General features: G+C 39.1%; 1 protein-coding gene across 1 annotated transcript in view; it reads left to right on the plus strand.

The window, feature by feature from the left end:
• The window catches only part of LOC126236171 (WD repeat-containing protein 44), a 152,964-nt gene that overhangs the window by 109,987 nt on the left and 15,131 nt on the right, over positions 1–27,846 (plus strand). Inside the window, exons 5-6 of the mRNA XM_049945271.1 lie at positions 3,945–4,085; positions 19,128–19,391. Of these exons, the coding sequence (XP_049801228.1) occupies positions 3,945–4,085; positions 19,128–19,391 (405 nt within the window). The remainder of the gene's footprint in view (positions 1–3,944; positions 4,086–19,127; positions 19,392–27,846) is intronic.

Below are 27,846 nucleotides of genomic sequence, written 5' to 3' on the forward strand. Positions count from 1 at the left end.
TCATATTGTTTTGAATATTGTTCTGTTTAAAAGTTAATACTGACTGTACAGATTTAATTCAGTTGCACGTAAGTTGACAAGCATCTTAGATGCTTTTTAGAAATATATTATCACATCAATTTCTTATAGGTATTTCCCATAGGTATACTTTGTTGTTCATGCACACCTATGTTTGAATGTTTCTTATACCTTTGTTAAATTATGATTTCTTTTCCACACTCCACTCCACTTTAACTGTATTGCTTAAAACTTGATTCCATTATTACCCTGTTGTAATTCATCTTTCTAGAACTGCCTGAATGTATTTAATCCTCATTATAGTTTGAGAATGTATTAGGAGTGCCATATTACATGTAAAATGTATTATTGATACATGCCATTTTTATCATCATCATCATCATCTTTTTCAATCTAAATGGGGTTTTATTTGTGTTTGATTTGTGTCAAATGAGATAAAATAAATAGGAAGAAACTTATGGTAAGACTGACAGATCTTGAGGGGAAAGAACATTGTTGCGAATGTTTCTGGCCGCAGGTTGTTCATTTGGAACTGTCAAGAAAAAGAGAGGCTGCGGGGTCATGTACTTGTGTGAAAACCCAAAGCTTCTTTCAAAATACAATGTCAAAAGAAACTTAACTTGGGCACAAGAAAATAAATGTTTGCTGAAACCTCAGTATTGTGTGAACTTTTTTCCTTTATATCTGATAAAGTCAACACCTTTCCTCATAATACACCCAGTTCATATAAAAAAAAAGTTGTTCTAATGGGAAGAAAAAAGTAATAATAATATTCAGATCAGACGCACACATAGATTGGCCAGTGGTTAAATCCCAAGAAGTGCAATTCTCACTGCTGCCAACAGAACCACTTAAAATATATCAGAGCAGTCCTAGCTATCAGAACAATAGGCTCCTTTACCGGGGAGGAAATAACTGGTTGGGTCAAGCTGGAAAGGGGACCAGATCACTCAAGACACCAGAGTATGAGGGAACCACGTGTTCCATTGATGAAGGGAAGTGAAGATGAAGAAAGATGTATCACAGAGAACAAGTGGTCAAGGAAGTGCATTAATATGCTCTCTGCCACATTCAGTTAGAGATTGTAGTATCAGAATAAGAGGTAAAGATGCAGTATTCTGTCCTTTCTTTCATTTTCTCTTTGTCCAATTCGATACAAAAATTAAAATATTGGGGGACAGGGTGGGGATAAATAAAAGGGATTGCAATTATGAGGGGGAACAAGAATAAAAAAGTAAATATCAGAATTCTACCAAACAGCATATAGGAAACAGTGGGGTAGGCTAACAGAGGTTAAGTCCAGGATAACAGCAGAATGAAAGAAAATGTCTAACAGCAAATTACTGTCTCGAGAGATCAGGGAACCAGGTCTCTTGAGTTAGGCTGCCAAGTATGCTCTGTAATAGGGTATTGGATAACCCTAAGATGGACAGTTGTTCTGTTTCCATTCATTCATTTTGCCAGTTAGGTGGTAGCCATCCCTATATTGAAAGTTGTGGAGTGAACATGTCAGTTGGTAAGCAACAGGATTCAGACCTTAAATGTTGTTCATTTTAGTCCAATCAATGAAGGAAAATTGGGGAAAAAAATTGTGTAGTCACAAATTTTTGTGCAATGCTACAAGGGGGTGTCCTGAACAATGTACTAAAAATCCTGGTCAGTGGAATGTGGGCTTTTGGATGGGGGGTTTAAAGGTAACTTTTTTATGTTTTTCTTGAAAACCTTGGCCCCCAATGAAAATGTTTCCTATCACAAAATTAAAATACATTAAATTTCCTACAAAAAAGGTCCTATTCATTTTTTTTCTATAGGACTAGTAGTTTCCATGTTGCAGGGGATGGAAAAATCAAAGATTATTAGAAATATTCTTTTAACAATATTAAATCAATGTTTATCTTTAAATTAGATGTGTTAAATACAAATATTAAATGTATGTACCACATCTAAGTGCAATAGAGCCATGTTAAAGGATAAAACGTTTTCTGGGTGTGATATGGTCCAAGGGGGGGGGGGGGGGTATAGAAGTCAGAGGGAAGGTAAATTGCCGGATTGTTCATGCATAGGTCTGCAAAGGGATGTTCGAGCAGCTGGCAGCTGATTTCCCGCTCACTCTATCCCGTTACGTCACAAAAACCAACTACACAGCGTGTCACAAAACTATGCTGACCCTCCACAGCACACATTTGAATTACTGTTGACACCGTGCACAAAAATGCTGGGGGACGTTGATTTTCCTCAAAATGCACTAATACTACATGGAATGCAGATATGATTCACTAACAACACTGACACAAGAAACATATGTTGACAGAGTTTATGTGAATCTCTGCACACTGTTATACACTGCTAGATGGGGAACTGATTCTTAATCCTCCTGTGTGGCAGCTGTAGTGTTCTTCTGAGAAAGTTTAGATGCCCCATTATTAGTGTTCCTAGATTTTCAGTTTACTGGCTGTCTGTACCACCTCAGCATTACATGTCCACCTCTCTTGTGTCAGTAGACAAAATAATTTCACTGAGATTGTGTTTATATAGTGGAGTTATTTTTATTTTATTAAATGAGAACTTTTGCAGATCTTAAGTGGACGATGTATGTAGTGTCGATAGAAAAGGGATTGGTTTGGTACACTTCACTGCTGTGTATCACTGACAGCATATTATAAAGCAGTATAATTGTGATGTATTCACTTGCTGGTGTATTAATGAATGACCAGAAAGTTAATGCACTTTTCATGTCATTAACTGTGTTACTATTATGCTGGATAAATCTTTTCCATTCAGAAATGTCTGTCACTTGAAGAGTTGGCTGCACTGTGTGGAGCCACGTACCACAAATTCACAGTATATCTTCCACGAGGGATATTTCTTGTTTGTTGGTTGGTTGGTTTATTTAATGTGAACCAAAATTTGAATGTGGGTCTCAGTGAGTTACCTTCACTGACTGTACCAAGAAATGCAGCAAAGTTCCTGGGAGTTGAGGAATGCCTGTTCTCTCATCCAGTTGCAAAACATTCGATGCACCCACCTGTTACCACCGACATTGACCCCACTGCTGGTAATTGTACAACATTAAAGATAGCGCAACTTGCAGATTTATCAAATTTGGCTACCAGGTAACTTCATGGATGAGCAAAACCTGACTGGCGAAATGGATGAATGGATGCACAATGATGTGCATTGGTGATATCCAATACTCAGTTGCTGCACAGTGCAGTACGCCTGAGTGCCTGCTTCAATGTAAGGGCCATTTAGATCCGGGCAAGAACCAGTGTATCCAGTGTGACAAGGCTGTTGTCTCCTAGTTCTGTGAACTCCTGAGATGGTAACTGCCCTCCAACATATCCTCGTAGCGTGCTCCTCTCACGGACTTAACCTCAATTAGCCTGAATTGCATTCCATTTTTTGTGAGGTGTTTTTCTTCTTTTATTTTTTACTTTTTTATTCTTTCACCCTCGTAGTTGCAAATAATTTTTAATTTTTTCTCTTTATTTTCATTCTGTGAACCTTTACCTCTCATTCTGGCCCTATTATACTCTATAGATTGAAATTGGCACTGTGTTTTGTTAATGATTTTTCTTTGACCTCCTGCTCAGACAGATGCCTTCAACTTCTCCCTCCACAACTAGATTTAATACTTTCTGTAACATTTTATAAACTGCGGAAAAGACAGCTTCACAACCTTAGCTCGACAATTAGTGACGTGCCTTACCCTTCAAACAAGCCCCAACCAGTTCTGTTTTCCTTCATGAAAAAGGAACTATTGTGTGCACGTGCGCTCTGCAGTAGTTTATTTAATTTTTTTGTTTTTCTGTAATAGTGTAAGCATGCTATTTTATTTATTAGCTCTTTATTTGTGTTTGGAAATTTTTGCCAGCCTTAATTGAGTGTGTTTTTATATTGCTAACATGCAGTTTTTCATTTGATAGCCTCCTAACACAGAAGACAAATGCTTGCCACCTCCACCTCTACCAAGCCCTGCTAGTACAATAGAATCATTAACAAGGGAATTTGAGCATTCTTTGGATATTCGCTCTGCAACAAAGGGGCAATATGTTGTTAAACCACAGGTGGGTAAATAACACTGTTAATTTTGTGTTGAGACACAGATACTAAAGTTGTGGCTACTCAGTGACCATTTACTTGATGATTCAAAGATCGTGCTGCACTAATTTCAATATAGAATGAGTCCTAGAAATCACAGATAGTAAAGGTTTATAGTAGCTGATGTGTCAGATTTTGATTTTATATAATTACAATGATAATGCTTAATGAATGTCATATTTAAAATGTTCTTCTTTGTGCCTTCACCGCAAGTTTTTTATACTTTATCTAACATTTTGTAAACTGCAGAAAAGGGAGCTTATGTCCTTAGCTCCACACACCCAATTATTTTATTTCATCAATCATAAACAATGTTTTTGTTAAGACTGCAGTTGTGCAGATACTGATTGAAATAATTAAGTTTTTGTGCTACACATTTTATATTTCAGCAAAAATAATCAGTTTTTGACAATATAATGTAGTTGACAGATAAAAAATCTACTCAGCCTGTCCTTTTTTTTCCATCCTGTCTGGTAAGTTTCCCCTTCTGGGTGACTTTTCCGAACTCTACCTTCTACCACTTTAGACGTCTCCAGTCCTTTTTCTTCACCACTATTTCTTCTCCTTCAACTCTTCTTCCAGAAGTAGAAGCCACTTGCTCCAAGAACTTGCATAAGTGAAACCTTTATTTTATATATATTGTTCTCCTGCTGCCAATTGGTGAGTAGATTTTTTATATATGTAATTTCATTTCGCTAACAACCAACTGTGCCACAGATAATTAATTCTTCCCACATTCACTGAAAACCCAAAGTTGAGAAATTTCTGTGACTGGATTGCCCCCCCCCCCCATGCTTGTGAGCCACACAGTAGTTATCATGCATTAACAGCTGACACTTTTTAAACAAGAACTTCACTGCTTTGGAAGGTGGCTGACTGTATAGTTCTGTTCTAGTGATAGAGGATAAGGCAAAGATTACGTTAGTGAAAACAAGGTCTGTAGCGATTTTCACTAGCTTACTGGTTTCATGTCCAGTAAAGGTTTACATTAAAGTTTGGATGATAATTAAATAAAGGGTTACATTACAGTTTAAGGTAAACAGTAGTGTATAAAGGCCAGAGTAATGAAATGGAATTTGCTTAGGGCACATGCTGCAAAAGCCAACTGCAGAAGCTAAAAGGGAATGGAACTGTTCCATGAGGTAATTTCTGGCAAAGCAAGCAACATTTCCACAGTGTCGTAGTGTATGTCTCCACCCAACATCGGCTGCTGCTGGCCACATTAAACTGTGCGAATGCTTAAAATTTTTCCTCTTAAAAATGTAATTATATGTTACAAGTTGATATGTTTAGAAAGTAATGCTTTCCAAATTTAGTTGCAATTCTGTTGTTATTTATTGTTTTCTGCAAAATAATTATAATGGCTAGGTATCTGACGAAGAAGTTTGAAATTAGCTTATTTCGGACTAAAAACAATTCCATGGAATATTTTATCCTCAGATTACCTTAGCACTAATTGTTAAGATGTCTGTAAATTCTGTGGAGCTGTTACAGATCAGTGCAGTATCCATCTTGAAGGAGTGAAAAGTCATCTGAAAGACTTCATACATGGAAAAGGCTGACATATGTTACCAGCTTTCTTTCATCATCAGGACTATCAAAAACTTGTGTATTCTGCATTGAACCAGGGACATAGAAACAACGGAGAGGCTACGTCCCGACGTAGCCCTCAGTGGTTCACAACCTCACAACAGGCCACAGCAGTCCACCCACCCACCCAACTGCTGCCCCACACTGAACCCAGGATTATTGTGCAGTTCGGCCCCCAGTGGAACCCTCCCCCCCCCCCCCCACCCCCACCCCCACCCCCAGGAACATCTCATACCAGATGAGTGTAACCCCAATGTTTGCGTGGTAGAGTAATTATGTTGTACGCATACGTGGAGACAGTGTTTGTGAAGCAATCGCCTGCATAGTGAGGCAGAATAAGGGCAACCAGCCCACATTCACTGTTGCAGATGGAAAACCGCCTTAAAAACCATCCAGGCTGGCCGGCACACAGGACCTTGACACTAATCTGCCAGGCGGATTCGTGCCGGGGACTGGCATGCCTTGCCGCTCGGGAAGCAGTGCATTAGACCATGTGGCTAGCCAGGCAGGCTTTCGAAAATTTAGTAACATTACACTGTAAGATAAAAGTAACTGATGTAACTCCTTGAAAGACAGAGGAAAAACTGACATCTTATTGTATAGAGAATCTGAGAGAGAAATTAATAAAATAAATGTCAACAAATCATTCTGGCCCCTAAACACAGTGCAGAGGGCTTGCACAGAATGGGATGTGAGTGAATGAAGAGAACACTAAAAATAAAATAGAAAAGGAAATAATAAAATTATGCAAAATATAAAAAGCATTAAAATTCATAACACAAATGTTTAAAATTAATGAGTTAGTAAATGTAAAAATATTACATAAACTATATAGAAGAATAAATTAGAAAAATTTGCAATAGATGTAGTAGTTAGTAAAATGGAAAGGGCATATGACTTGAGAGATAACATAGACAAGAAATGCACATTTAGTAAAACAAAACTAAAACACAGTACCACAGCGGTAAGACCAGATATTTAGATGTGACTGCTTAATGATGAACTGTAAGCTGGACAGAATAGATATACTTGAAAGACGAATTATTAGAATAATAATGGGTACAGTACCAACTTCAGATGGTTGGAAGACGAGAAGTAATGAGATCTGCAAAACATGGAGAAAATATCAAAAGTAATAGCAAAGCAAAAAAATTTAATCTTCTTTGGACGCCTGTACTGAATGAATGAGAACAGGCTAACAAAACAAATATTCCTGTATTTCTGGTAAAACGGATCAACAATAGCATGGATTACAGAAATAAGAAAAGAACTAGAAGTAATAAAAATTGTTTTAAAAACAAGATGCTAAATTTAGACATCTTTGAAAGCACAAGAAATAAGCAATCGAAGACAGCATGGAAAAACAAAGGAAGAAGAATGAAATTTGTTACTTGATCAGAGATGGTAAACAAAAAGGGAAAAAAAGGCAGGATGCAAAAGAATATGATTTGTTTAGCCATTGTATTATCTCATTCCTACTGGCAAAAGGTTATTTTCATTTTAAGTAATTGCATTTTTATGTTTACAAGACGATTTTGTGGTGTCACATTGTATTCAGTTTTTATTTATTTATTTACGTATTTCTGATATACCGACAAATACTGTTTCATTTTCTATTTTAATTATTCCTTAAGGAATACATTTCATCTAGCTCCTTATTTATTATACAATGCTTTACATTAACAGATTTTTGAATATCCTAACCCATGGTAAAACATGCACAAGTGTATGTAAGATGTTATTGATGGAATTTTATGTTTGTCGAGATACAGTGGACAGGAAAAAAGTACCTTAATCACAGACTGTTTGCAGAAATATGGATTACTAAAAGAATAGTAGAATTAAAGCAGTGAAATGATTTACAGTGTAAAAACATTGCAATTCAGGAGCTCATTATAAGTCAAAAGGAAAATGAAGCAGAGCTCTGTGAAAAGTTGAAAGGAGATGAAGTGAATATCCATAAATAAGTGTCTGTAGTACTTCAGTTAAAGTTATGGTTAAATTTGAATCAAATCAGTGTTGTGTGATGTAAAAACACATTTCATGGTGACAAAGGAAATGGCTTCCAAATGTAATGTCAACAATATTAGGTAAAGGAGGAGGTTAGTGTTTAACATCCCGTCGACTACGAGGTCATTAGAGACGGAGCGCAAGCTCGGGTTAGGGAAGGATGGGGAAGGAAATTGGCCATGCCCTTTCAAAGGAACCATCCCAGCATTTGCCTGAAACAATTTAGGGAAATCACGGAAAACCTAAATCAGGATGGCTGGAGACGGGATTGAACTGTCGTCCTCCCGAATGCGAGTCCAGTGTGCTAACCACTGCGTATTAGGTAAAGGATAGATGGCTATTCACTGTAAAGGTGACACTTTGAGTCTCACACACACACACACACACACACACACACACACACACACACACACAAGCAAGCATACCTCACACACAAATGACCGCTTTCTATGGCTGGAATGCAACTGTTTCACATACAGCAGAAGCAGCAACTCATAGTGGGGTGAGAAAGCGGGACGGATGACAGTACAAGGCAGCACCTCAACAGTGTGCCTGGCAGCTTTATACTGCCACCTAGTCCATGCGAACTTCACCAAGTAGTGCTGACTGCTCTCCCCTCACCCATACCCTGCTATCCACCCCCTTCCTTGCCCCCCTCCATACTTCTGCTTGTGCTTGGCAATGCATTCTAGGAGGAGAAGCCGGAGGTAGTGATCATTTGTACATGTGATTTTGTGTGTGTGTGTGTGTGTGTGTGTGTGTGTGTGTGTGTGGTTTTTTTTCTGAAGAAAGCTTTGACCGAATGCTCAATGTGTAAATCTTTTTATTGTGACTGTTTGCAGCTCAGTATGTCATCTTTATAGTGACTAGCAATCTATCCTTTTTCTAATTTTGTTAATTTGTGGAAAAGATTGACATATGTTGAAGTCATGTTGGTGATTCACATTAATACTTAATTATTAATATTTGTGAATTTCTGTGACTGTGGTAGCAAGAGAGCATTTCAGTATTACCAGTCATCGGAAAGTGGCATCGTCTAATCCAGGCTGTTCCACCTCTGCTCCTGTAGGCCCGGACACCTGTGACAACCTTTCTACTTGCATTTTCGCTGGTGGAGCTTGGGTAGACATTCACCAAGTAGTCATTTTGCACATCTTGTTTTGCATATATGCGACACACATGTTCGCACGCACTCAGCTAAGGCGTACTATCATGTAGACTGCAACCAGACTCCGTTACTGCCTGTTCATGACCTGTTTGGCCACCTAAGTCCACCTGTATCCACGGGCACCCTGATACCTGCACGCAGACACTTGAGTTCAGACAGCTTATCTTAGTGTCTGTGGTGTGATGTTTGTACATTTTGCAACATTTTACTCGCGAGTAATTCAGGAGGATAGGGCTAAGATGGACCTTTATTTAGGGCATAAATGAAAGGGAATCATGATGGTAAAATATTAATATTTTAAACATAGCTGCACAACAGCAACGGTTTCACGTAAATTTTATATTAACATGACAAACCCTAATTCTAGGGCTATATTTTATTTTTGATCTATGCCGACAATTGTAAAAACGGCGATGGTACATTAGAGCTTACTTATGTAAAATTGTTACCTTCTGAAGGAGACAAATTTATATTTGTCGAAACCTAAGTAAAGAATTTCTTTATCCATTGCAACTGGTCGGCTGCTTATAGCTTTATTAGGTAAAATATTAATTGAGTGTTTCATACAGGATAGTGGAAAATAGACACTCTGATCAAGAGCACAGGTCTATGCTGCACTTGATAAATGGAAGTGTGGCACACTGTCTTACGATTCATCCCAGTATCCCATCAGAAATTAATAAGTTCAGAATTCCGCAATCAGCTGCCTCCCATTCGACTTGATGGCATCCCAGCACCATATCAGAAAACAGTGATGAACTTGAGTGTAACTTTGGATGAGCATTTAAACTGGGCAGAGAATGTGTCGAAGACTTCTGCTTGCCTGTATACTCTCAAAAAGTTTCACAACACATTTTCACAGGATGTGAAATTGAAACTAGTGCAGTCACTCATTCTACAGAACCTTCACTAATGTTCTGTAATTCAACATGGTACGAGCAGCAAAAATGCAAGACGATTAGAGCCAACCATGAATGCTTGTGTGCATTGCATCTGCAACATTAAACAAATCCAGGATGTAATGCAATGATATAATGGAAATAGTGTGAGTTACATGTGCATGAATGTTTATTTGTGTATTTTTGACAAAGGCGTTGCTGGCTGAAATCTAACTTTCTGACAGTCTTTCTGTTGTGCCTTTTGCGACTCGGCATCTCCGTTTTATGGTGATTAGCAACTATACTTTTCATTATATTGTTACACCTGCAACATTCCTCAATATGACTATGTCAGTGCTCTATATGCCCAATTAGAGTGGTTGCAGCCAGACAAGTTGCGTGACTACCACACGCTAGACTACTTTACCGGCTCTTCAGTCTGCAAGTACCCGTGTACTTCGCTTCAGAGTTTTAGCATCTTTCACGGCATCATAATATAAGCACGAGGTCTGATCCCTCTTACTAGCTGTGTCCATTTGTGAAACAAAAACATCTGCAAGCTACTTTGCTGTCACTGCTGTTCGCCTCTGGAACAAACAGCCCTGTACTTTTGGCACAGTTAAGTGCCTGCAACTTTTAAGAAGTTGCAGCACTTCCTTCTGCAATCCTCATAGAGCTTCCTCAAATGTAATATATACGGCCACCTTCCCCTCTGTCAGATAGCAAAGCTGATGATACGACATTCTCATAGTTAATTCTTCTTCCCCATTTCCTTTCTCTGAGTCACACCACCTTCTCCTCCCATACATTCTTTAACTGTGTGTTGTTACATTCATTTTTCCTTCCCTTGTCCATAGCTTTCTCCAGGCCCTATGGTGCTAGCACTCATATTTAAAAACCTACCTTACTTTATTTTTTTATCTATACTTTCATAACTTTTATTTTCTAAATTTAGTATAACATGCTTATTGCATTATATACAAGGTAAAATATGTAAAATTTGTTGTTAGATGTAAGAGATGGCCTGACGGCCCAAATCTTGCTAGGTTAAAAAGATCACTACAGAAATAAAATTGTTGATCTAGACAAAATATAAAGTGATGAAAGATGTTTGACACACACTCAGTGTAAAAGATAACTGTTTACAACATACCATAGTGGTGTAGGTGATACCGATACTAATAAAATATTGACTATATATGCCTTCTGCTCGAATGTGTTAACTGGTGTCTTTTACCATTGTATGATAAATCGTAATAACTGCACAGCACTTAACATTGATTTCACTTATATTCTGTATTTACATCAAAACTAAATAATCATTATAATTAGAGTATTCAGATAATGTGAGGAGCTTTGGCATTGGTCAAATCGTAAGAACTTGTTACAAGGGAAGGCACCACTGAAGGTAATTGTAAAATCATCATACTATTTGGCTTTCAAATTGTACCATTATAAATTATCAATCATTTAAATAGGAAGGATGTATATGACCAAATAGGTTACTGGCATCTCTAGTGGAGTTATCCAGACTAGTGAGCTGCCCTGGCTTTGCACAGGCAGCACTAAGTACCTGTGGCCTGTTGGCTTAGCTGGTGTAGTGCCAATAAAATATATATACAAACCTTTCTCATTAATCAGCCAGTCTACCAGTGAAAACCATATCAAAATCCCTACAGAAGTTCCTGAGACTAGGCTCCACGTACAGACACAAAAATTGGGGGGGGGGCTTTAACTTATATTATGTGTAGATAATAATTGACAAGTACAGCCACACTTGTGTGGAATAATTGACAAAGAACATCTCTTTCTCATTATTGCCTTGAAATAATTGTCCCATAAGTGTACCAACATCTCTCCCTTCTCTAAAAGTAGTTATGTCCATACATTGCCTCAAAAAGACTGTTTTGCGCCTGAGTGCAAAAGCACTTAACTGCTCACACACAATGTCAGTGACTTGTAAATACAGTACAGCAATGAGAATCTTATCTGTGGTAGCAACATATTTGCAGTTCTGAAATTACAAATCTTCATAATAATTAATACTCAAACCTAATATTAATGGCTGGCCTGAATGTGTGTATATAGAAATTGCCCACGAGAAGAAGAAACACCAGGAGAGCAAGAAATTTCTGCCAAAAAGTGAGCAGTATGTACCAGGTATCTACTAAAGCGAGTATATTAATTTTCGTATAGTTGATTTATACATAGAATTGATCTCAACGTAAACAATTGACTATACACAGATGTGAATCACCTGGAAAGCCTTTTGAAATAACTTTCTGACAGAAGAAATTAATTATATTCCTCTGGTACATTATCCAAGCACTTCGTGATGATTTATAGGATTATGTATGTCTATGGCTAGATTGTTTAATATATACCTGTCCATAATGGAAGAAGAACAGATCAGAATAGGAAAGCTTAAAGCGATGAAAAGTGCCAGCATATTGCATGATGTTCAAAAGGGGACAGAAGGGCTGAACTTTGATGTGTTGTCTCTGAGGACTACTAAGAAGGAAATGTCCCCAGAATGCCAGTAACTGCACACATAATCACCAAAAGATAATGTCCTATGGCACCAAAAGTAGTACAAAACAAGGCCCTTACAGTGACAAAACTGTTGTGGTGTTGAAGTGTTGGATGGAAGCGTTTTTTAGGTTGATTGTTTGATAATCTGACATTTTCCTAGCAAGAGTTACTGGTATTCTCAAAGAAATTTCCTCCATTGCTCATGGTGAAAAAAAAGAATAATTCTTTTAGAATGGGTGCCACTCATGCTGGTGACATGTTAGCTTATCAGTCCAACTGCTGTGGTTCTTCAGTTTCTCTCAGCAGATTTGGTGATAAAATAATTCACAAGTGTACTACCAACTGTTCAGTGCACCTGATGATGGTGACAGGATTGATCATTGTGAACATTGGACACACCCATGGACTATTTTGTTATCAAACTGCTGTTGTCCAAAGAATCTGAAATACATGGCTCCAGCGCATATTTAAGGTCACCATTACGAAAGTATCAGTAATTACTTATCTCTGTACTAACCACAAATACTGTAAGTATTAAATGAAAAGATGAGTTGTATCATGGTTTCTGTGTAATTTTCAATTCAGCGATATTATTCACCTATAATAGACTAAGTCTTTTGTTTATGACATCTATTGTGGAACTCAGTGTAGGCCCTGTAATCTGCCATTCTACACTCCTGGAAATGGAAAAAAGAACACATTGACACCGGTGTGTCAGACCCACCATACTTGCTCCGGACACTGCGAGAGGGCTGTACAAGCAATGATCACACGCACGGCACAGCGGACACACCAGGAACCGCGGTGTTGGCCGTCGAATGGCGCTGGCTGCGCAGCATTTGTGCACCGCCGCCGTCAGTGTCAGCCAGTTTGCCGTGGCATACGGAGCTCCATCGCAGTCTTTAACACTGGTAGCATGCCGCGACAGCGTGGACGTGAACCGTATGTGCAGTTGACGGACTTTGAGCGAGGGCGTATAGTGGGCATGCGGGAGGCCGGGTGGACGTACCGCCGAATTGCTCAACACGTGGGGCGTGAGGTCTCCACAGTACATCGATGTTGTCGCCAGTGGTCGGCGGAAGGTGCACGTGCCCGTCGACCTGGGACCGGACCGCAGCGACGCACGGATGCACGCCAAGACCGTAGGATCCTACGCAGTGCCGTAGGGGACCGCACCGCCACTTCCCAGCAAATTAGGGACACTGTTGCTCCTGGGGTATCGGCGAGGACCATTCGCAACCGTCTCCATGAAGCTGGGCTACGGTCCCGCACACCGTTAGGCCGTCTTCCGCTCACGCCCCAACATCGTGCAGCCCACCTCCAGTGGTGTTGCGACAGGCGTGAATGGAGGGACGAATGGAGACGTGTCGTCTTCAGCGATGAGAGTCGCTTCTGCCTTGGTGCCAATGATGGTCGTATGCGTGTTTGGCGCCGTGCAGGTGAGCGCCACAATCAGGACTGCATACGACCGAGGCACACAGGGCCAACACCCGGCATCATGGTGTGGGGAGCGATCTCCTACACTGGCCGTACACCACTGGTGATCGTCGAGGGGACACTGAATAGTGCACGGTACATCCAAACCGTCATCGAACCCATCGTTCTACCATTCCTAGACCGGCAAGGGAACTTGCTGTTCCAACAGGACAATGCACATCCGCATGTATCCCGTGCCACCCAACGTGCTCTAGAAGGTGTAAGTCAACTACCCTGGCCAGCAAGATCTCCGGATCTGTCCCCCAATTAGCATGTTTGGGACTGGATGAAGCGTCGTCTCACGCGGTCTGCACGTCCAGCACGAACGCTGGTCCAACTGAGGCGCCAGGTGGAAATGGCATGGCAAGCCGTTCCACAGGACTACATCTAGCATCTCTACGATCGTCTCCATGGGAGAATAGCAGCCTGCATTGCTGCGAAAGGTGGATATACACTGTACTAGTGCCGACATTGTGCATGCTCTGTTGCCTGTGTCTATGTGCCTGTGGTTCTGTCAGTGTGATCATGTGATGTATCTGACCCCAGGAATGTGTCAATAAAGTTTCCCCTTCCTGGGACAATGAATTCACGGTGTTCTTATTTCAATTTCCAGGAGTGTATGAGTAAAGAGTCAGGACAATTTCAAACATAAACATCAGTCTAGTTAGTATGACAGTGAGAGGTTTTGTGAAAGGCTATAAGGTTGGGTGTCGAATGACAATAAATGATGATAATATCACATATGCTGTATCCTTACTGAAAGGGAAACCTAGGACACCATGGTAAAGGTCCACATAAAGACAGAATACAGGTCCAAGAAGGGTAACTGTGAAGAAATTAGATCTGTTTAATTGCCTAGGAAGGCCTTTGCTGCCTGACACATATTTGAAAGCTCAAGTAGTGACAGAGGGTGTTCATGGAGAAATGGCATTGTTTATGCTTATCATTAGAATCCCTTCTAGAGGAGTATCTTGTATTTGTATTGAGGCAGTTAAATTATTAAAACAAAGAGAGAAACTGAAACCTCTACTGCAACAGCATGATCCAAGAAGAAAGAATCGAAATGTGGCATAAGTGTAGATATGTTAAATAACACATGCCAGTCAATATTCTGCACAGACAAAGAAGAGGTAACTGAAGTCTGTGACAACTGAAGGAAACTGTGAAAGGCAGTGCATCTCCTTTTTTTGTGTCAGCACATTATTGTGGCTTTTAAGGTAGAATTGCTGATATGTTCTCCTAGAATTCAGCAAACAATCGCTGTTGACCACAGTGGTTTCAGAACAGATTCAGTTGCAGAAAAGAACCTTCAATAGTTAAGATTTATTATTTCTCCAAGGATGTGATTACCCTAATAAATAATTTTCCCCCATTCTTTATTTTGATTATTTGTTTTGTACTTTTGTTTAGTACTGATCTGTAAAAGGGTGGGGTGGTGGGTCTTTTTTTGCTGTACTAATATGTAGCTTATTAATAATTGTTTTCCATAATTTTTAAACACAAATATGTGGATTGAGTGAGTTATCTAATTAAGCCAGATAATAGGCTGTAATTGTAAATAATAAAGAAATCACTAATGCCAACTACAGTATGTGCAGTAGAAGTCCCAGTCTTGTTTGCAGTTTGAATCTGTCATGAGTTTTATCTGCTGAAGTTATTGCAGACATCTGTGTGCTGATCAAAAGCTGTACACAAGCCAGTTCCTTTCCAGTTTATTATTATTATTTCAGTAATGGTTAGCTGTGGGAGAAGGAAAGAATTAGGCATAATCCTGCAAAAATTAATAGACAAGAATATACATTACCATTCAGTTTCTTTAAGATCCTTGTTGCTGTGACACAATTTTCTTATAACTCAATTAGTCTTTTAAGTATTTTATAGAAGCTTTCCCTATGTACAGGAATGGCCAAAAAACAAAGAAGGCAACATGTCTGAATTGTTTTGTCATTGTTCTGTAATTACTACACCAGTTTTCATAGTCTGTTTGTGAAACAATTAATTATTTACCTTTATTTGACCAGGAAATGTGATATGAAAATGGGACAGTTACATTACTGGAAAGGAGCTGTATGATGCAGATATACCCATCCGTTAGAGAAAACACTTTTAGACGATGATGATGATGATAATGATGATGATGATGATGATGATGTGGGGTGACATGTTTAAGTATGCGTAGAAACTAGAACAATAATTGAGCTCAGTTTTTGTATTTAATTCAATTATCAAATTGCAGTCATCATCAGTTTGATCTTAAAAAATAGATGTACATATTTATGGGTAAGTGTATTATAATAAATTACAGCAGTATAAGTATATAAGTAGTAGGCAGGTCGATAGACACACAAACAAACACAAACATACACACAAAATTCAAGCTTTCGCAACAAACTGTTGCCTCATCAGGAAAGAGGGAAGGAGAGGGAAAGACGAAAGGATGTGGGTTTTAAGGGAGAGGGTAAGGAGTCATTCCAATCCCGGGAGCGGAAAGACTTACCTTAGGGGGGAAAAGGACGGGTATACACTCGCGCGCACACACACACATATCCATCCACACATATACAGACACAAGCAGACATATTTAAAGACCTTTTTTCCCCCTAAGGTAAGTCTTTCCGCTCCCGGGATTGGAATGACTCCTTACCCTCTCCCTTAAAACTCACATCCTTTTGTCTTTCCCTCTCCTTCCCTCTTTCCTGATGAGGCAACAGTTTGTTGCGAAAGCTTGAATTTTGTGTGTATGTTTGTGTTTGTTTGTGCGTCTATCAACCTGCCAGCACTTTCGTTCGGTAAGTCACATCATCTTTGTTTTTAGATATATTTTTCCCACGTGGAATGTTTCCCTCTGTTATATTTATATAAGTAGTAGTGCTGATTTACATAACCTAAGAGCTGTCTGATAAATAACATACCTGTCTCCTCATAGCTATGGATGGGAATGTCACATGAGTGTTCATCAGAGCTATATCAAATTTTTATATCTTGTGACAAAGTCAGTTACAGCTAAAACTTTTATTTGCTCCTACTAAGTATAAAGTGCAGGTATGTTATTTGTCAGCCACTACTTTTATTGTTGTAAATCTCATAAAGCCACTCATAAACATGCACTTCCTTTCTTCTTTAGATCAATCTGCTGATGATCATAATGATTGAAACCACTAATGGAATTAAGAAATTTGTACTCAAAGATGTTCTACTTCTCATGAATACTTTAAAACACTGGACTGCTGGTCACATCACCCCTCATTGTTATTTAAAAGTGTTTCTTACAAACATTTTGATAAGCTTGAATAATGAAAAGAATCTACAGAAAACACAATTTCTTGTTCCTGTCATACGTGTTTTCTTAATGATATCTCCCATCCTCCTTTCATATGTAAACCTCAAATTTTTGTATCTTCCTCCTCTTTCCATCCTCTTGCAGACCTCAGCCTTCCCCATCTTTTTCTTCAGTGAAGGTTTTGTAACACATTGGTGACTTTATGTACACCATTATTAATGCCAAGAGAACATGACATATGTAATACTATTCCAAATAAGCACCTCCCTATCCTTATTATACTTGTATATATTCCATTTTTCCTTAAAATCTCATCAGATTTTCTTGTTTGGATAATATTCACAAAATAAACGAGTAATGTGAATCATCTAAATAAATTCTAAGATCAGTTCAAACCCAAAGTGCCGAGTACATTTCAAACTCATATTTTGAGAGATATTTTCAGAAGATACATTCGTCTAGAAATTCACAAAGATAATGTCTTGTGCTATACTTGCTTATAGTGTGTTTGTTATACAAATAAATGAGTTACATCAACTAGTTGGGTTTCTCTGTCCAGCTCTGCCAAGTTTAGCAGCTGAAACCCACAGACTTAAGGCAAAAGCTGGCGTAGTTCCACTACAAAGGTTGAGGCTAATTTTCTGCCTAATCCAAATTAGTGTTTGTCTCCAGTTACATTACTGTAAACAGGACATCTCCATCTATAGGCTGTAGGCAACTTTATGGTGTGTAGCATAGGGTTCTTCTGGTACCATCTGTTTTTCCCTTCTTTGTTCCATTTGTGAATGGGGCACAAGAAGTGTGACTGTAGGTAAATGTCATTATTACCTCACGTTTCTCAGATTTTCTTGTTGTGGTGATTTGACAACATATGTTACCTGACTCATCCCAGAATGTACACTCCCAGACTTCCAATAGAAAACCTCTTAAATGCAGACTGTTCCATCTCGTAGCATTTTCCATGGGGATTTTGTTTAGTATTCTCAGGCTGACTAAATGATCCTGTGACTATACATGCCTGTCTTCAATGGATCTCATCTGTCTCTTCTATTGATCCAAACTGGGAAGAGCCCCAGACTGATGAGCAAAACTCAAGAATCAGTCCAACGATTGTTTTGTAAGTAACTTCTTTCACGAATGGATTATGTTTCTTAAGATTCATTGTGTGAATCTCAGCTGGGAACCTGCCTTTCTTACAATTTTTTAGGTAGTCATTCCTCTTTGTCACTCAGGATTATTATTCCTAGGTATTTTACAGTGGTTACTGTTCCCAGGGATTTGCCACCAATAGCATAATTGGACAGAAGCGAATTTTTTACACCTATTTATATGCATATTGTTATGTTACATTTATTTATCCTCGGTATCACTGCCAGCCCAAAACTTAACACCACCAGATTCCTTCTTCCTCAAATCTTTAGACAGCTTTATCAGTGTTATCTCCTTTTTTTTTTAAATTCCCTTGATATAACCTTTACATTTCTCTTTTTCTGTTGTAATTTTTTATTTCTTTATTTTCTTGCTTTGTATATGATCACCTGAGACAGAGCTACGGGGTCCTGAAAAGGGGGTGTTTGTGTTATCCTTTTAAATCACTCAGTACAGCAGAAGATTGTAAATTACTTTCAGGATTTTTGTACATAATGAAATTAGTTTGGCATTGATAGTGAAACATACAGAATAGTAAATACCTTGCCTGCAAGAGCACCTTCCATGCGATTAGTAAGGAAATGTTATTGAAATGCAGTTTTACTGCCGTGTATTCACTGAGTTCATACTAAAGTTCCTTTTGAATGAGTCTTTATTATTTACCACGATTTCATGATGAAATATGTATTGTGAGGGCATAGATATTCTGAGATGCTTAAACAATACTCCACACAAAGTTCTCGAACTGACATTGCAGGCAATTCTTATTATTTTTTTTCTGGGATAAGTACATCTTTCGTGCAAGCACATAGTTGAACAAAATATGATTGCATGCCATTTTAAACAAGTAAATTTATTTTAATGTCGGATATTCTTTTGAAATCGTCACTTAAAACAGATGTTGTTTTTTTTTCTCTTATAATAGGATGAGGAACGAGCAAAGGCAGAGGGCCCATCACAGGAAGAAAAAGAGCGACTGGAGAAGCTGAAGGCAGAATTAACTGGTGCACGTACTCTATCATGTCCAAGTCCAGCTGGATCTCTCGGATCTCGTCAAGCCAGCCATGTTGCAACTCCACGAGGATCTCGTGAACGGCGTAGATCTGCGGGTGATGAACGTGGAGTAATGTCACAGCTGAATATGATTGTGCGCACTCGCACTGATTCTGGAAAGCAGCTTTCAGATCTGGTAAGCACCATAAATTTGCAAGAGCAGTTCAAATAGTTCACACTATAGTGATGGGTATAAATTGGAAAACGTTTTCATATCCCTTAGGCACAGATTACATGCGATTATATTTACAATAATTGTTATTTTATACTTGTTGTATCTTGTTGAAAACTGTGGCTGTTACTCTGAGGGATAGTTGGATTATTTATCAACATTCCTTAATTTACAATAAACATTTCCTCAAATTTGGCACATGAACAGAACAGTAAATATATTTATCCTCAGCATTGGGACCAACACTGAATGCCTCTGTTCTATTTTCTTCCCCTTTCTTCTTCATGTAAATATTTATTTTATGGCCATTATATAAAATTAATGCAGTCAAGCAGTATTTACTCGATGCTTGTTTTTCTTACGATCAATGTTATTTCGCAGATCAGATATCCTTTAAAACTTGAAAATTAGGCAGCTCATGGTATTATGTTCATTTGTTTAATGTTTTTAATTTGCAATGAAGAATGTCACTTGCATTTAACATGTAAGTACCCACTTCAAATTGTAATCAGTGTTTTGTGAGATAGATGCAACACACATTTAGACCAAATTTCGAATTTGATTGCTGTAACATGTGTAGAGGCCTCTGTTTATACATCAAAAGCAAAAGCTTCATACTAAGTATGAAATTGGAAAGTCCTAACTAGAGTACAAACCATGGAAAGAGTAAAGAAAACTAATGACTCTGCAGTGCCAGGATTGTGTGTTTGTGGGGGGAGAGGGGAGGGGGGGGGGATTATACATTAGTGAATCAGTGTATGACAAGACACAAAAACTGATAACTTACTGATTTCTAGGTCCCCATTTATTGTTAGGGCAAAATTAGCTGAACCTAAATGTTTTAGCAAGTGTAATGCACTATTTCCAGTGTATGCAATCCAAGAATTTACAACTTTCTATGGTGTTCTTTGTTTTTGTGGATAACCTACATAAATAGAAGGCTGGGTATTTTTGATACCAACGAACTGAATAAGCTGTAGTTTTTTCAAAGTTTAAAGTGAGTGCATTTGTGCGGTACCAGTTAATAACTGTAGTACAAACAATGTTTACTATTTTCCTTATGAAACCTGATTTGTTCCATCTGCAGAAAAGGAATAATTCTGCCTGTTGATTCACATAGAATGACAGATAGATCATTAACACAGAGTAAGAGCTGTAATTGGCCCAAATTGAAATGTGTGGAATATCTATGTATTGTATCGATTGAACATACTAGCAAAACTTTATGTATCCTGTTTCATAAAGATGAACTCACTGTGTCACATGCCCCATCCCATACTACTTCTTCCCTTTCTATGATAATATATTAGAATTTATTTCCATTGTATAGCCCTTTTTTGTATATCCTTTCCACCTTCCTCCTTTTGGCTTTCCCTTCGTACTTAATATTGGCTTACCATCTGAGCTCCTATTTTTTCATACACGTTACTTATCTTTCCTCCATAGGTTTCTTAAATTTTCCATCAGGTGCATCTATCTTTCCCATAGTCATTCAGGCTTCTACAGCCTTGCATTTGTCCTCTAGCCATTCCTGCTTAGACGTTTCCACTTCCTGTCAATCTCATTCCCTAGATGTCTGTATTGCTTTTCACTAGCTTTATTTGTTGCATTTGTATATGTTATCATTTCATCAGTTAAATCAATATCTCATGTGTTCTCCAAGGATTTCTACTGGGCCTTGTCTTTTCACCTATTTGATTCACTGGTGCCTTCACTATTTCATCTCTCATTGCTCTACATTAATATCCCATTGTTTCGTTTCCCCTGTTGTAGTCAATCATTGCCTAATGCTCCCTTTGAAAATCTTGATAACTCGCCCAGGTCACATGTCATGTTGTTCTGCTATTTTTCCTTCTCTTCCATTTCCTACAGTTAAATTTCATTCCCATATCACAAATTTTCATCTCGTTTTAACTATCCAGATAATTTATTTTATCTCATACATTCTTCGGTACTTTTTATAATCTTCATAGCTAATAGGCATAGAAACTTGAACTATTGTAATAGGTGTTGCTTTGTATCTGCCTTGTCTATGATGGTTCATTTACTGTGCTGTTCATAGTCACTTATACACATTTCTATTTTTTATTCAGTATTAGATCTACTCCTGCATTACCCCTATTTGATTTTGTATTTGCAACCTTGTGCTCACCTGATCAGAAGTTTTGTTCTTACTGCCATCACACTTCACTAATTTGCACTCTATCTATCTTCAACCTATCCATTTCTCTTTTTAAATTCTCTACCCTACCTACCCAGTAACAGGAGCTAACATTCACACTTTGACTTGTAAATTACCAAGTAGTGTTTTTTTTAATACACCCCCCCCCCCTCTGGAAATCAAAATGGGGAGCTATTTTATCTCCATAATATTTTACCCAAAAGGATGTCATTGTCATTATCTCATACACTCATACAACTGTGTCAATAACTGTGTTGTATGCTTGGCCATGTTGGAAAATCATGTGTCTGTGTCTGAAACTACTTGAAAGGCTGCTGCCCCTCTTCAGAAACCACGTGTACTTCTCATCCCTCCACAGATACCCCACCATTGTGGTTGGACCTATGGCTGGCTGTAATGATGAGGCATGCAAGACATCCCATTTTGGCAAGGTTCAGTGTTGGTGGGTCTGTCTTACTGCCTGTAATAGAATTGACATTTCCTGTCAACTCTTGTGAACTTTCTTCCCAGATTGTTTGTTTTCCTAACTATTGTTTTGGTTGCTTGTGTACTGTGAACAGAAATCTCCAGTTTGAAAACTCAGAACATGTAGTAAAGCCAAGGATGTTGGTTTCCAGTATTTTGATTTCCATTTGAAATTACAGGTTTTTCTGTTTGTTACACTGCAGCTGCTAACAATCCAAGTGGCCATTCTAAAACTGCTATTGTTCTTCTTTGCTTTGCATGTGTCTTCTGCAGTCACAAATAGAAATCTGACTGGAGGGACTAATTTACATCGAAAAATTTATCAGTAGTTACTGGCAAGGTTTACTGCTCACACTTGTGATATCCAAAAACAAACACACACACACAAAATTTATCAGTAGTTACTGGCAAGGTTTACTGCTCACACTTGTGATATCCAAAAACAAACAAACAAACACACACACACACACACACACACACACACACACACACACACACACCTACACCTCTACCTTATTCGCCTATTTGAACCCACCAGACGTCATGCTCTTCCCAAAACTAAAAACCCGCCATGCAGGGAGCATTTTAAGGATGTTGAATAAATTCAACAGCATGTTACAATTCTGTGCAGCATTTCAGTCTAAGCTGCTCCCAAGGTATTCCAGAGTCTGCACAATCAGTGCTGTGAGTGTATGGCAAGGGAAGGGATGTTTTTTGTTGAAAACACAATGTGATTAAACTAACATCATGCTAATTTCTTTTATTAACATCTTGTATTTTATTTTGAGGTAGTCTATTTGTTGAACATGTGTCAATAACTGTGAAACCTCATATTACTTTTTGCACCCACAACCAGGAGAACACACTGGGGTGCCAAGCTGGTCCTTCCAATAACTGTCATGTGGCCTTGACCTTTTGTCTTAGAAAAGGCATGCCCTTCCCCATTTCACTCACTCACTCACTCAGTTATCTGGTTTCTTGCATTTGATATCAGCCATAAATATATACACAAAAACTACTGCCCCCCCCCCACCCCCACCCCAGCCTGTGCATCAAAGATGTATTTATCCTTGAAAAAAAGGCTACACAGAAATCACATGGTTTTTTGTCCTGCTCTGTGTAGTTAGCACACTGTTTATGATCACTTGCATTGGTTCTAATGGAGAGCCCAGAGGAACAATCATCTGGTCCCTGAGTTTGATGACGGCGGAGTTCACGAGGTGAACAGCTAACCAAAAACAAGTCCATAGTAAAGCAAATTCATTTTAAGTGTATACAACGGTCCAGGAAGCAGTCCAAATTAAATGATAAACAGGCAGGGTCAAAACTTTACTGTTCAATGGCATGTAATTACAGGCTTTGAAAACTAGCAAGAGACTGACTGGCAAGTGCTGGGCCACCATATTTACTGGCAGTGTCATGTTACTGGACAGCTGCACGTTACAAGCATGCCACAGCGGCACCTCTCATAGGCGCAAGCTGGGGCTTGAGTATGTAGCCTGAGTATCTCTGTTCTCTTCTCTTTATTGACACTCAGGTTGGGTGAGGAATCTAAATCACTGTCAGGTACTAAACACCTCCCCCCTGTAATTGGTACTTAGGGCTAGAAATGGCCTAGCATATGCCACTTCATTGAGGGACGGGGAGGGGGGGGGGGAGATGCTGGAAGCACCTGCAAGGGCTCAAGGGCTTCTGCAGAAGGTCATCAGCATAACTGGTGGATTGTTGGATGCTGGCAGAGATAGAGGAATATTTACCAATCAATGGATTTTGGGGAACAGCTTGGTCCTGCCTGCAGGAGCATGGGTGCCAGCCTTGTAGGAGATTAGGGACAATGATTCAACCTCCACGGCAACCTGAGTCTGGAAACATTCCACCTCCATTGATAGTGTGGTGTGGGGATCACTAGTGTTGGTGAGAGCTGAAATTTTTCTGGGAGGTGGAAGCAGTTCCATCTCCATTGGCTCCTGTTGTTGGTCACTATCAAACCCCTATCAACACCGAACATGGGGGCAAAGGTTGCAGCATTAGTGGGCAGGCTTATCCATTGCATGGTTGTGTAGATCATTCTCAACTGGCACCGAGCGAGGTGGCGCAGTGGTTAGCACACTGGACTCGCATTCGGGAGGACGACGGTTCAATCCCGCGTCCGGCCATCCTGATTTAGGTTTTCCGTGATTTCCCTAAATCGCTCCAGGCAAATGCCGGGATGGTTCCTCTGAAAGGGCACGGCCGACTTCCTTCCCTGTCCTTCCCTAATCCGATGAGACCGATGACCTCGCTGTTTGGTCTCTTCCCCCAAAACCAACCAACCAATTCTCAACTGGCAGTTGAGGGAAAGGGGTGGGGGGAGGGTATGTTACATCTTACTGTGGCCAGAGGTGATTTCAGTGCCTGACTAAACACTGCTGGCCATCCACAACCTCAAACATTTGCTGCCCTGGAGCAGCTGTGCAAGCCCAAACATGGGAGTCCATGCTTTGCTACAGCAGTATGCACAGTCAGTGGGTCCATGGAGCTGGGTGCTGCAGGCTGAAGAGTGTGTGTTTTCAGCTGGGCTGCACTCATTTATGAGGTGGAATGGTAGGTGGCACAGATGTTGGCAAGTGCTTCCCCAGAGTCAGCTGTTGTCATTGTTTTGCACATCTGTGTTTGAAGGTCCTGACCATCCGCTTAGCTCCTGAACTGGATGTGAAATGGAAAGAAGTGGTGGTCAGGTGCCCAATGCCATTGCATTTACAAAAATCCTGAAATGCAGATGCTGTGAATTGAGGGCTATTGTCAGAAACCAGGGTGGAAGGTATCCCCTCTGTTGCAAATATGATGGACAAGGGATAGGTAGTAGCTTCTGTGATAGTAGTAACCATCTGTGCACATGTGGAAAGTTAGAGAAGGGCATTGTTGACTAGCAACAACTTTGCACACTAGAATGATCTGGCGAAATCAACATGCGCTCTTTTCTTTGGATGGTCAGGGTGTATCCAAGGGTTGAAATGCTGTACTGTGGCTGATTGATTGTGAGAGCAAGTGTTGCAGTCTCAAACGATGTGTTGTGAGGGTTTCTGCTGTCTTGAAGTATGCTTTGACCTTATACCAGATGGAAGCTCTACTCCTTTCAGCTGTTTTCCTGTAAAGTTACTATTACTGCAAAGAACAACAGGCTAGGTACTCTAGACATAATAGGGTTTATTGGCCAGAATATGTCATAAACTCAGTTCACAATTCAGATAACAACTTGGTTGTTTCACAAGAACACATTGTCTGACAGATTTAGTTGTCAGACTCTTCTCTTTTCTTAATTCAACATTGTTAGACCTGTATAGACAACAATCATGGAACTTCACAAGGGAAGAGCTCCACAGTGCGACTCACAGCACTGCAGACTCTGAGCATGCTACTTGCAATGATTGAAATTCATCGAAAGGTGTCTTTCACTGCCACTTGATGCCTTAGGAGCACCTCAAACATAATAATCCAATCCCAAGAAACGCAGAAGTATCTCAGTATCTTAACTAACAATAATAGTGCTGCTTTAAATTTAGCTGAACATTTATGAATGATTACTCAATTCTGCTTACTGCTAAGGGTACAGGTGTTCCACGAAACCCCTAAAATATTAACCAACATATCTGTTGTACCCGTACAGTGTGCTATGATGACATCAACACCAGGCCAATAAACATGATGCCACACAATTGCCATCATTCCGCACATTCCTCAGTGTGCAGTGTTGAGGAACTTCAGTATGTGGGGGTTGAGCGTTGGAGAAAATACTACCCGACATTCAGAATTGCCCATAACTAACAAAATTACATCCTCAGTTATGTAAAAGTGACATAAAGCCTGTGCCATGAGGAACAATTGGTGCACCATTCTGACTCTGTGTCCTTAGGTGCTCAGGTCAATCCCGACATACAGAAGACAACATCCTGTGGAGTAGCGGATCGTGGCCCATTTCTTCTGATACTTCATGCACTATAATTAGGAATTAATCAAGGATATTTTGCTGATTTCGGTCTAAGGTAAAACACAGCAGTTCATGCATGTCAAACTCCGTATCTGGGCCATATGGCAAGCAGCAAAGTGAGTCAGTGTTTGAGTGTTCTCATAGGTATGGTTATTTAGGAACAACACCCCACCATTGCAGTTGCTGCACTATCTTATCAGGAAGTTTCAAATGACCAGACGACAAAATCAGAGAGCTGTGATTGACAATCGGGTGGAACCCATAGAGGTGCATTTCAAACTTCCTAACATCATATATAATAGCCAACGTCACTTTCTCAGTTTGCAAATAATTCCTCGGTGCCACATTCAACATTTTAGATGGAAATACAGTGGGCTTTTCCACGTGGTTGGTGCACCTGTGGGACAGCATGCTGCCAGTGCCACGATCAAGCACATCAGTGGCCAGCATCAAACATTTGCCGGGATTAAACATCACTAAACACAGAGCCCACCTAAGGCTCTTTCAAGTTGCAAGAAAATATTCTGGCCCACATCTGATCACATAAATTTAACTCCTTTTTTATGCAGTCGATTAAGTCGGTGTAAGGTCTGGGTACTTTTGGAATAAACTTTGCGTAATAATTTATTTTTCTGAGGAATGACTGTTGTTCTTTGTAGTTTATAGGAGGTGATAAGTTAGTGATTGCATCCACATAATTCTTTGTGGGCATTGTAATGATTCATGTAGAATGTTACTTAATTTAAGTTTCTTCTGCCTGGTCCATTTATGAATGAATGTGAAATTTTTATGCTTCACAAAATTTATTGACATTAATTGACATCCGAACTGCACACTCGTCATGTAAACAAAACACGGACAGACTTCACTGAACTCTTTGACTTCCAAAAGTAGCTTAAAAACTGACTTGTCACAGCATTGTTGCATCCCATTATTAGAATTTTAACAATAGCTTCCAAAATAAAGCATTATTAACTTTGTACAATTTTGATGTTACAATTAAAATTTACAAAACATAAAGAAACTGATGTTACAGCTGAATAAGGTATAAAATACAATGTTCAATGGCAATCTTTTATGGTAATATCTTTAGTTTTCCATAAGAAAATCATTCTGAACTTTAATTACAACAATGTCTTGTATTATTTTAGTTGCGTAATTAATTACAGTTAGGATTTGGTTACTAACATGTAATGGTAGTACAGAGCTCGTGCTTTATCTGATTAAATACATAGAATGCACAAATAAGGCCTCAAATTCTGCAAATTGGAAGACTGTGAGACATAAACAATTGGAGAGTTAATTAGAAATGTAATTACAAAGAATATTAATTACAAGGGAAGACATAAAAAAAATAAAAATACATCGCTTGGTTAACAACGTTTAAGCTGTTTCTCAAGATAGTGTGGTCTTCTGTTACTGGATTTTTAGATTGCCATTTTGTTAATTAGAATCATTGATTTTTCATGCTAACATCTCTGCAGTCTCCAGTTATTTATTGCTAAGGACTTATTACTTCAATTTCTTAATTAGTTACTTAATTTAGTATATGTACATGATTTTATCAATGACAGCAATCCACCGATAATTACGATAACGCTTGTCCTTCCAGAACATTCAACACGCCTTCACAGTGAATATCAAGTTTTTTTATCAAATAGGACAGAATTATATATCACACACACACACACACACACACACACACACACACACACACACACACACACACGCAAGGCCTTAGGAAGCACTGAATTGTCTGATAACTATCTGGATGCATATATTAAAAACAGGTGGTTTCGGACATT

This window comes from Schistocerca nitens, chromosome 1 (assembly GCF_023898315.1).
Source record: "Schistocerca nitens isolate TAMUIC-IGC-003100 chromosome 1, iqSchNite1.1, whole genome shotgun sequence".
In the NCBI taxonomy this organism is placed as follows: Eukaryota; Metazoa; Arthropoda; class Insecta; order Orthoptera; family Acrididae; genus Schistocerca; species Schistocerca nitens.